The following is a 12,079-nucleotide window of genomic DNA, read 5'->3' as shown; positions in this document are numbered from 1 at the left end:
CCCATGTACATACACAATGAATAGATGAGGGCATCCCTTGCCTATCTATAGGAAATCAAACTCATTTTCACAAAAGAAGTCCTGATGAGGGTCACCATTTTAGTCATTCCTGATAATATAATTATGTCATCAGTTTGAAGAAGAGATTTGTCAGAGCTTGAGGCAAAACAAAACTCCAAGCAGAGGGAGGCAGCTCCAGAAATAGCTCTTTAATTGTGCTTGTCGCCATTGACGATCAAGACCTCAGACCCAGCATGTTCTGCTTACACGGCATTTGATAGTTGCTAAATATGGCAATGTCACAGAGTCTGAGCTCATCACTAACTCATTCATCCCCACTCTTCAACCTGCTCTGCCTGAGTGTCAAGGCCATGTGAGCCCTGCTTAGAAATGCGTCCTTCCAACATGAGTGCCTCAACCTTCAAGTCTTTTGGTAACCATGCAGAAGGAAACTGTATTATACTGCCAGTGTGCAAGTACAGAACAATGTCCAGAGAAACAAACTCGTTAATAAGTTTCTTATTGGTGGGGAGGAGGTTTGCAATGTAAAGTGATGAACTAGAGACTTTAGTTTTTGCCTCTCCTCACAAGTCCTTCCCCTAATCTTGAAATGCATCCCTTCCACATGACGTTCTCTGTAAGCTTCTCCTCTTCTAGTGTTTTAAAAAGGTAGTTCAGGTGCTGACCCCAGGAGTTGAGATCCAGAGGACTTTCAAGAAGAGGACAAGGCAGTAACCACTAAAGGACAAAGAGCCACCCAGCTGGGGGGCTCCTGTTCTCTGTTTCCCATAAAAGTCTTTTGCATTCTGAGCCTTCAAAGATGGATACCTTGAGACACAGGCATCCTTCATTTTCTGCAGGACCAGCCTTGAATAAACTGCTTCCTTCCACCAACTCCTGTCCCCTGATTTTCCAGAGAGCAGCAAACCACACGGACCTCAGATTCCAGTAGCATTTTCTTCATCCAAAGACTTTGCTGACTTGCAATGGTGGAAATACAGAGTGGCAGGGATATCAGAGTCACCTCTCATCACCTCCAGCTGGGTGGATAAACCCCTTTCTTTCTCCTAGCAGGGTATTCCTGCCTCTTTTTGTCCTCCATAGTCACAGGAGAATGAATTACTGACACAGCCTGAGTGCATGCTGTCCCATCCTAGTTTCAAACCCTCTTGAGCTCATATATGTCCTCCCTACCAACTGGCTCTCACCTTGCTCTCAAGAGCCACACAAAGTCAATCTTCCTTATAACGATTCTTTAAATATGGAAGAGAGCACTGTGCTTTCCTCCTCTGCTCTTTTTCCTGCATTAAACCTTTGTACCTCCTTGAACCCTGTCTAGCAGTGTTTGAAGCATTGGTGTCTGGAACTCGTTTCTGAAGAGAAGCTTCCATTGGTCAGTCTTTAGCCTAAAGCTGGCCTGCCATGAACAGGAGCTTCAGGTGTGGCCCTCCATCTCCTCAAGACAGACCCAACAAATCGCTCCATACAAGCAGCAACTTTTTAGCCTCCTTCCTGGAAGCCAGAATCATCCAGAACATACATAGTATGATTTGGATTGAAAATTCATCTCACACTGGGGAAGGAAATCAAAGTATAACCCATGTGGTGACTGCCTCAGATGGAGTCTGGTGTGGGAAGAGGTTTGGAACAAGGCTGAGAAAAATCCCTACCTTCAAGTCAAACAACCTGATTGAAACATAAGAGCATGGTTTCGCTTTCTTTCAATAGTTGACGATCAGCCTAAGTATCATCAACAGATAAAGTAGATAAAGAAAATATGGTGTATGTAACACACACACACAATGGAGTATTATTCAGCCATAAGACAGAATGAAATCATATGGTTTGCAGGAAAATGCATTGAACCGGAGATCATCCTGTCCAGCAAAACAAGCCAAGTGAGTTTTAATGTGGTAACACTGTCACTTTGTGTGCCATCACAGATTTTGCTCTTAATGCTTCTGCTCACTTATTTCATTCACTTGGACTGCTTCTACCTCATTGGTATATGGTGGGTTCCCAGATCATCACCTTAAACTCAACCTTCTTCTCCACTGGCAACCTTGCGTTTTCCACCTGCCTTTAGCACTGAGCAGTGCAGATGATTAAGACACTCACAGATCAACTGTGTATCTCCAAAAGGATCAAGTGAATTCCTACAGACTAGGAGCAGAGAGAAGCTAAGCATCCCTTGGGTTCAGAGTGTGTCTGAGCAATGGGGAGGAGGTGGGGGTCAGGGTTTGTGTCTTGGTCTGGCTTGAGAGAGAGAATTTGTGCATCTGGGAGAAAACCTATAATGAGCTGGTCTTCACAGTCACTAACCTAGACTTGAAGAAAGAACTTTACTAGCAATAAAGAGTAAAGGCTTTCCTCTTAGAAGAAAGCTGGACAAAGCAAAATCCATTCATCTGAAACTGCATTCCCACAGGAAATGTTACTCGAGGCTTTGTTTCTGGTACTCTTGCTTACTGACATTCCCTGTGGCTGTACTTTTCCTTGGCAGATTAGAGTACAAGTGTACAAAGCTCATTTAAGCCAAAACACTATAGAACAGCTGGTAGTCCTGATAAAACTGGACACTTGACCCTGAAAAATCAATGTGAAAGAAATCAAAGAGCTTTGTCAATGTCAGGCCTCAAGTTTGAATTGCAGTTGGCTGCTAGTAATGGAGAAGTGGTTAACACAGCCAAGAAGTTTAATCTCATGCATAAACAAAGTCCACAGATGTTCTACTAATCTGAAGCCAGTGTAGAGACCATCCCTCCTGTGTCCCTGACCTTGCCTTCCATTTCCAAAGAGTTCCAGCCAACATGTTTTCATTCCACTCAGAAAGTATGCAGCAAGGGAAAGGAAAAAAACTTTCTGGAAAGCTTTTCTGAGGAGACCCGTCCAGCAATTTCCACTTGGAACTCATTGATTAAAATTTAGTAACATGACATACTCAGGTATGTGGACCACCACGATCTTGAGCAGAGCAGAACACCTAAGGAAGAAAAGGAGTATGAGTGTTGAGGAGATAACAAGTAGTGTCTGCTACAAAGGAGAGGCCAGTGGAACTAGAAAAGACGGAAGGTTAGATAAAAAGAGAGAGAGCCAAGAGCTGTCTGGATGCTGAGTCTACCTTTCTTCCCTCGTCTGGGGTTCTCCAGAGTCTGGAGGAGGAGGCAATTCAGTCTGATGGCCAGGGCTTTGGGAACTAACTTTTGAGAGCTGTCACTCTCCGTGGGACAAAAGGCATCAGGTTTTTCAGCTCATTTGTGAGAGCCAAATGTTTCTGTAACCTAAGAAAGACAGTGAACAGTTTAACTTCTGTGTCACTGTGATAATGTGAGAGAATAGGAAACATGTATTTGGTCTTCATCTCTGGCTCCCGACACAGCTCTTAAAGTCCCGGTGTTTCCTGACTTATAGGATTATCTTTTCTAATGCACAGTGAGCCTCTCCACCAAGCCCCAGTTTATGCTAGTGAGGCAACTTTTGGAGAATGAGGGCTGGTTGTGAGGTATCAACCATGCAATCACATGCTCAGAACTTTCAGCCCCATCCTCCCAGCACCTCATCAGGAAGGAGAGAGGGACAAGCTGAGTTAATCACCAATCATGCCTATGCAATGGAGCCTCCTAGAAATCCTAAACAATGAGTTTTGGAGACATTCTGTGTTGAGGAGTTCATGGAGGTGTTCACGGGAGAGCTACCCTCCCCCCACCACACACACACTCCCCTCACCCTATGCATGACTTCCATTCGGCTAAATTTTATCCTTTGTGATAAACTGTAACAGTGAGTAAAGTGATTCCTAAATTCTGTGAGTAGTTGGTACAAACTATTAAACCCAAAGAGGGAGTCATTGAAACCTCTGGTTTACACCCAGTTGGTCAAGGTACAGGTCACAATCTGAGGCTCATATCTGGTGTTTGAAGTGGAAAGCAGTCTTGTGGGACTGAGTCTTTATTTTAACCTGTGGGGTCAGTCCTCACCCCAGCTAGTTAGCATCATAATTGAATTTGTAGGACATGCAGATGGTGTGGAGAGCTGGAAAAATGCTTTGTATGAACAAAACCACACACATATGATATCAGAAGTGTTGAGAGAAGGAGCAGTGTTTTCCTTTCTACTTGTACAGATATTTGAAAATGGAAGCTCTGCCCTTCTGAAGCATAATTTAATTCTACTGTGTAAGGTACTTAGCGGCAAGTTGATGTGTAGAAAACAACTGCGCTGTGCTCCACATTTAGCCTTCTTGTTACTGTTGGGAGATCTTTTAATCCAGTAGTGTCTATTTATAGGAAATTTCCAAGCCATTTTAGAGGTCACAGGAGATATTTACCCACTGTTTGTATACTTCAAGTGACAGTGGAAAATGTATTGTCTTACAAATGTCATTCATAAAACGAAATGGGCTTGGCCGTGACCTGTTGATAGTGCTCAGAATTCCAGAGGTTTGACAAGACATGTGTCAAGGACAAGTTTAGATGCCCAGTGACCAATATGACCTTAGTCTAGCCTTAAATACTAAACGAGGTCCAATCCCGATCTCAGAGCTGAACCTTAATCAATCCATTCTTTTAATGAAGAAATGAACCCTATCTGTGACAATCTCAAATTATGGTCTTTTTTTTATTATTCTGCTTTATTTTTTGGTTCTGGGGATGGAACTCAGGGTCTCACGCGTGCTAAGCTCGTGTTCTGCCACTGAGCTGCAACCCCAGCGGGCAGTGTTGAGTACCGACATCTGTTTGCTAAAATAAGCCTGAATTCTTCGGTAAAAATGGAAGTGATTTCTGTAGGTCCTTCAAAAACACCTATCCATTCTGTGCCTGTGTCTGAGTGTGAGAGACTATGTTGGCATTTACTCGACCTGAGTGTTGCCTTCATATGAGAATCCAGATACGTGTGTGAGTGTAGTTCTTAGGGTGTGCATATTGTAATCCTCACTGAATTTCACTACCTGTTGCGTTCCTTTTCAACCCAGATCTAACTGGCTCAAAAGCCCAGACACTGATTCTGACCGGCTCTTCTGCATGGTGGCAGAGGTCTTCATCCTGTGGTGTAAATCTCACGTAAGAACACATTTGGATTTAGAATACTTGCCAAAGGTACAGACCTTGAAAGGTCTCTTGTGATGTTTGCTTTTTTATTTCTCCTTGTTTAGAACTTCAAGAGGGAAGAGCAAAATTTTGTGATTCAGAATGAAATTAATAATTTGGCATTTTTAACTGGAGACAGCAAAAGCAAGATGTCAAAAGTAAGTCCTTAAAAGTCAATTCCAAAGACCCTTCAACCTGGCCCCCAGCCATGACTTGGCTCCATTTCATGTTTTGTGGACCTTAACACTTTACTTCATTTAGGTCAAACCATGCAGCCAGCATCCCTACTGTTGTGTCTTTGAGAATGAGCAGAAGAAACAGCTCTCAAATAAGCATGGTCATCACATTTTATAAATAAATAGCTGCTTGTGTGTCAGAAAGTTTTAAGTTTCAAGACTTGCCTAAGGCATTTGAGATGTCTCCAGAGCAGAAGCTGCTGTTAGTGGTTTTAAAATAGAACACTTCCTGTGAAAAGAGGCTAGGAAGAAATCGCCTTGCTGAGGTGATTTCAGTAGCACCTGCTCTCCATCCTGTCATCTTTCCTCCTGTCTGATTTCAGGTGTGTGGACCTCTGAATGCCTTGTGTGTGTTTCCCATAACAGTCACACTTAGAACACCAAACATTTATCCATATCTGCAGGAAATGTTTGACATATGGCATACTAGACGTGTGTCTGCAGAGAAAAAAGAATAACCTGTAGGGAGGAATGTGGCTGGGACACAGGAAGGGAAATTGCCTTCCCAGCTGCTCTGAGTCAGCTCTGCATGAGGCTTCTTTATTGCCACTGGCCAGAATTCTCAGCCACACTCCTTCAGGGGTGCATACAAAAGCAGGGCCTCCTTAAATGTGATGTCTTGGTACCAGCTGTCGTGGCTTACTCTTGACTCTGTGAGAGCTGGCTGTGTATGTCATGTACAAGTGGCCTGTAGCCCTGAGATGTATGTCCCTCTCATTGCTGGAGCAGTGCCACCTCTGAGAAGCATGAAGGTGGAGTGTGCATGGGGACCCCTCAGAAGTGAAAGTCAGTTTTGGAAGGGTGAGAATTGTAGGTTTGTGGCAAAGACCTTGAACATCTTTTCAATAACTATTTGGGATGGAGCTGCAGGCAAGAGCTATGACACCAAAATGAAAGCTTGGGCCCCTGGAGCTCCACCAGGCATGGAGGTAGCCCTGGCCAGCTCCTACCACACTGAACTCACTCTCTTCTATCTCTTAGCTGTGTCTTTCCATCACCCAAAAGTTGACTGTTAGATTAGAATCTGCTGTGAAGTACACTGTACTTAGTAAAGTTTGACAGTATTGTACACCTACAAAGCAGAGGGATCACATTCACGAGGAATCTGCTGCAAAGGACCCTCAGGGTGGATCCTTCTGAGCTTTAGATAATTTTACTTGCTTTCCCCAAATCTGCCTCTTGGTAAACACGTCTGTGGAGGAAAGCGGAGGGCCTTCCTCTGCCATCACTGTTAAGGCTCTCTGTTAAGAAACTCAGTAAGTCCCAGGTGGATTCCACACTGTCTTCAATGTAAGGTGGATCCACTAGCTCAGGACTAAACCAGCCAGCATCCATTTCGAGTAGCAGAGATGGTAGCAGAGCAATGGAAATGACTCTTGACAGGAGGATTTGGACCCCAGATGAGCAGAAATGACAGACATCTCAGCCCTCTGTGATGAATGGGTTTGCATTTAGGAAGAGATGAGGTGACAGAAAATGGTATTTCAAAACCCACCTACTAACAAACTAACCTGCCATTTTATACATTCAAATTACTGAATGAGGAAGAGGGGAACTAGTTTTGGTGAGATGGTTGTATTGGGAAGGTTGGTCTTCGGGGGTAACTCATTCCATTTGCATTGGCAGTTATTTCTGAGCCATGTAGGATAGAGCCAAAGTTACAGTGACATCGAACGACAGGCATTCCATCCAGAGATAGTAAGCAATATTGCCATAGCCTTCAGGGTAACAAGTATTCATGTTGTTTCTGTTCTCTCAGTTAAGGCACAGAATATAACAGTAAATGAACTTAAAATTGAAAGGAAGCTAAGTCCTTCCCTTGGCCCAGCTGTTGACAGCCATGGCCTCATGCTGTTCACTTATTCCTCTGGGTCCAATTTGTTCATCTGCGTGATGAAGTTGAGCTTACTGCCTGACTTTCCCCAGCTCTGCTAAGACGGTCTGGTTAAGTCAGTTTTCAAAAGTATAGCTAGGACAGAATAGCATTTAATAAATGCTTTATTTAAAATAGTGAGATATCTTGACCCCAGTAAACAGCAGCTGTAAGCCTTTTCTGGTAGGTTCAGGATGTAGAACTACATATTGGGGGCCAGGAAGGGGATATTCTTCCTTACCCTCAGCTAAAATCCGGTAGTCTTTGCTTCCTTGCAGTTAGATTTTCTCTCTACTACCTGATCTGAATTGGCACCTGTCACCTTTGCTTGTTTTTATCTCCACTTCTAATTGAATTCTGGTGTTGTATAAATGGAAACATCCTCAGGGCCTATGGTGGTCCTGGTTGAGGTGGTGTATGTGAACGCTGCATGCCACAGCACCAACTATGCCATTTGCAAATGAAGGGAGTGGAAACAACACTGGGGCTGTCTGCCCCACTTGATTAATTGAAGGACAGTTCAAAGATATTTTGTTTTTCTGGCAGCTAATACAGATTGCGTTTTAAAAGTCCATTGCATATTTGTTTATATAACACCAGTTTGCAAATATATGTTAAGCTAAATGTAACTAAGCTGAACAAGTGTTTTGTTTTGTTTTTAAACTTGCTTTTTTTTCTGGAAAAAAATGACAGCAGCTTCCTGGGAGGAAGTTAGAACATGTTTAGTGCAGGCGGTGCCAGTTCTGAGACCAAGGCTGCAGACAATAAAATAAGAGTTGTGGTTCGGTGCCTGGTGGCTTAAAGCTGCTCCAGCCTGTGGGGTGGGTTGAAAAGTGATGGGAATTGTTGTGAAGGATATCTTTGTATTTTCAAAGGCAACCAGAGGTATATGTCAGTTTTCTTCTTGCTCTAATCTGCCCTCCTATGGTCTTCTCTCACTCCACCTCTTTTATTTTTACTTCTTTGTTCTTATGCTTATGTATTGTGCTCACAGTCTTCTCTCTCTTCTCCCCCCACCCTTGCTTCCTCTTCATTCACACCACCCCCCCATCCCTTCTCTCATTACCACCCCTCTATCTCTCTGGTTGACTTTCCTTCACTCCACTTACACTCTCAGTAGGGTAGGAACCTCCCATGGTGAAGGTTTGCCTTTGATCAAAGCCTGATGCAAACTCTCCCTATGCTATCTTGGAGCAGTACACTACCAGGTGGTGTGTCTCCATCAATCTCCCTTATCCCTGAAAAGTCTGGTTTTTCCCTAAGGTGTGCACATAAAGTCATTTGTTTGCTCATAAACTACTCCTGATAGTTTATGATCTAAATGTGGGGAATGAAATTATTGTAAAGATCTATGAATTGGGATTAAGGAATTGCAGCTAATTTTAGCAATATTTGTAGCAAAGAATGAAAGTGGAACCTGCAGGGTGTAGGAGCCTTTGACCTGAGGTATGTTTACAGGTGATGGTGTAAGAAGGAAGATTTTCCATCCTTTGGGTTGCGGGTAATCTCAAATCACTTTGGAGATTCCGACATGTTTTTTTTTTTTTAAGCAAACCCTTTACCAGAAGCATAAGCTCAGCTCTCTCTCTCTTTGTATAACCACAGATCTGCTAGAGTTAATTATGTGGAAGGAAGAAAAATTGAGGCCTTGGGTTATATGACAGATTGTAGCTCACCTGGTAAAGAGAGAGAAGGGGGAAGACTTTAGATCTGAAGAGTTCCTGTGGGGGCCATATCTGAAAACCACAGTGGGTTGAGTCTGAGTAGCATGCCTGGGAAGACTGATCTCTGATTGATCCGGGGCAGATTGTTTGGTCTGGGTCTTATCTTTATGGCCACATTCACCATATCTGACTTACCGCTTGCTCTTCATGCTGTGCACACATAACTCCCACAAGAGCTGAGTTTCTGTAACGTTGGCTGAGATAGTGGGACTAAGACGCTGCAAATAACCTGTGGCTGCTGCCTTGGACCCCTGCTTTTACTGACTGACTTTCTTGTTTCTTCCCTTTTGTTTTTCCATGCAGGCCATGCAAGTGAAGGTACAGGTCAAATGCATGATGTGTCTTTTCTGTCTTAGTGTTAGAGGTGCTGGGCTCTGGGCCCCTCTGCACCGTGATCACCATGGGGTGGTATAGAATGGATTTTTCCCACTGGGAGGTCCCCAGGCCTGCTCCAGGGAAAACACCTGCCTGTCAAAGAGTGGATATAGGCCTACCTACCCTCAAAATGGGAAAGCCAGCCAAGTCTCGCCCTAACCGAGGTCTCTTTGCTGTTTCTTCTCCCTTCCCCAGTGGTCCACTCTGTCAGTCTGGAAGTCACCACACTAGCAGAAATAGGGGCGACAATGGGCTTGTGAGCCTGAGAGCCTGACTTTCCTATGGTGCCAACCAGGACCTGTGTCCTGTTTGCTGTTGGTGGCTGTATTCTGCCTCTGTTCAAGGCTCCCATGATTCTGAGACAGTCTTCTGAGAACTGAACTCAAGGGTCTGAAGCCAGCAGATAACCATGAATTTTTGTACAGAACGTACATATGGTGGCATAAACCCTGGGATGGTTCTCAAGTTGCCCCAAAGGTTGTTATGTGGAAATCCTTCTGTTTTTGTTCATTAATGAGTATCTGCTATTGCTGCTGTCCCAAGCCCTCTGCCATAATGTATGTGGTAAAGAAAGAGAAATGTGTAAGAACCAGGGCACAGCAGCTATCACAGAGAGCCAGGTGCAGTGGTGCACTTCTATAATCCCAGCTACACAGGAAGCAGATAAGGTTAGGGTTATTTGAAAAACAAAACTAAAAACAAAAGCACTGGGGGCGTGGCTCAAGTGGTGGAGTGCTTGCCTAGGCCCTGAATTCAAACTCATATGTAGCAAAATTTAAAAGGGAGCCTGCAAAATGGACCTGTATCTGGATGGTGGCTGAGCTACTTACTTGCTGTGTGAGCTTGGAAAAATTACCCAGCATTATGCTTTCATTTATAAAACTGACTTCTTAATATTTCAGAGTTTCTGGGAAGATTAGAAACATTTCATTTAAGCATGAGGTGCATTGAAGTCATAGCATACATGTAGCAATTATGATTAGAATATGAGGCCAGTAAAATCAAATAGAGAATGAGGAGGACACAAACTACGTAATCAAACCCACATAGCTGCCTCCTTATAGTTTTTACTCAGTGGTGCAACTGTGTGTCACCATTTCCATCTTATACTGACACGTCATGACGCCATGGCTTATTTACACACGGCTAGATTCTGACTATAATGGATGATTTAAAGCATTTTGGAAGGCAATAGACTATAAACAAGCCTTGCCCTTAGACATACCTGGTGGTGGAACGTGTTGGAACCCAGCCAGTGCTCAGTGACATTAGGACACACAGTTCTGCATAAACCAGTTTTCCCTTCCATGTTCCTGTTTCTCACTGCCTGCCCACTGCTGTCTTGGGGCTGCCCTGAGGTTTTGGAGTACTGGGCCCAGTGCCATGCAACCGTGAGGACTGTCTGGCAGTGTTTGGCCAGACCTGGCTTTGGGGACCAGAAGCTTGGCTGTGGGTTGTGAAATACAACCACCTGAAGGTGATGATGCACAGCCCTGAAGGGAGAAATCTCATCCCAAGAGTCATTAACCATTCACCCTCAGGAAAGCCATTAAAGCCATCAGTCCTGAGGAGGTATTAATTCTGACTGTCCTGAACAGAAAGCCCGTCACTCTGCCCCAGCCCAGGAGGCCCACTTCCGGAGAGACAGATGGCCTCCTTATGTGTCATTTAAGCCTCAGTGCGTGCTGCAGAGGCACCCCCACAGAGCAAAGCTTGGTGAGTGCCAAGTAGTTCCTAACTAGTTTCTGGCCACCCAGCCTCCTTCCCCACTTCCTGCAGGTACCACTCAGCTAAGGCAAAGTCCACAAGCAGGCCAGTGTCATGAAAACCGGTCTCTGCAGTGCCTGGAATCCTTGACCCCACCCAGTGGCCATGTGCTAAGTGTTCTCAGTTGGTTTCTGGGGCTGTGCTTCAGGTTCCCCTCTTAAACCTTCACTCAGTGAGCTCTGGAAGAGATGAGAGGGTGTGAGCAAAAGTCAGTTGCAAACCCCATGCACATGGGGAGTTCCTTTCTTTCCTGTCTGCTTTCTCCCATACCTTTGTCCCCACCACGTCCCAAAGCAGTCCTACTCTAGAATGTCCTCTTCCTGTGAGAATTTTCCATGCCTCTGGGAGACAACTAAATGGAATGCCAGTGCTCAAAAACACTCGCTCAGACCTGGACACCAGACGAGTTGCACCGTGACAGCTGTCCTTCTCATTGTACTGGTTCTCCAGCATCAGGGTGCTTGGTTCTCTCCTGGAGTCATTTGATCAGTCATCAAATCATTCCTCTTACAAAACATCAGGGTTGAAATTTTTGTTTGTTTATTTGGTGCAGAAGTGAGTGAGCCAAGACTGTGGGTGTCTGTCTAGTATGTCTAGCTACAAGGTTCTGTATGTGGAAGAGGAGGTGGTCTTGTGTGGCCACCTGGCTTGTCTGTGCTTCACATACTCCTTTCACTGTTTTCTGAGATGTGGTAAGGCCCAGCCTGCACTGACAGGGCCACGAGGGAGGGAGCGGCTTCTCTGAGACGAAGCAGGTCTTTTCAGAGTCCCCAAGCCTCTGTCTGTCTCTCAACATCATCTAGTCTGGAGGTCAGGATCAGGAGCGGAAGAAGACAAAGCGGAGGGGAGACTTGTATTCCATCCAGACATCACTCATCGTGGCTGCACTCAAGAAAATGCTCCCCATTGGTCTGAACATGTGCACTCCGGGCGACCAGGAGCTGATCTCACTCGCCAAGTCCCGATACAGCTACGTAAGCTGCCTGTGTGGTTGGTGAGCATGCGGTACAGGCAGTG

General features: G+C 44.7%; 1 protein-coding gene across 11 annotated transcripts in view; it reads left to right on the top strand.

Moving 5' to 3' along the window:
- Positions 1–12,079, top strand: part of Ryr3 (ryanodine receptor 3) — a 494,693-nt gene that overhangs the window by 427,211 nt on the left and 55,403 nt on the right. For all 11 annotated transcript variants that reach the window (XM_074065580.1, XM_074065577.1, XM_074065585.1 and 8 more), the window contains 3 exons: positions 4,973–5,060; positions 5,153–5,245; positions 11,866–12,036. In XM_074065580.1, the coding sequence (XP_073921681.1) occupies positions 4,973–5,060; positions 5,153–5,245; positions 11,866–12,036 (352 nt within the window). The remainder of the gene's footprint in view (positions 1–4,972; positions 5,061–5,152; positions 5,246–11,865; positions 12,037–12,079) is intronic.

The sequence above is a fragment of the Castor canadensis genome, chromosome 2 (genome assembly GCF_047511655.1).
Source record: "Castor canadensis chromosome 2, mCasCan1.hap1v2, whole genome shotgun sequence".
Lineage (NCBI taxonomy): Eukaryota > Metazoa > Chordata > Mammalia > Rodentia > Castoridae > Castor > Castor canadensis.
The sequence above is the reverse complement of the archived record's forward strand: the minus strand, read 5'-3'. Positions and strand labels throughout refer to the sequence as shown.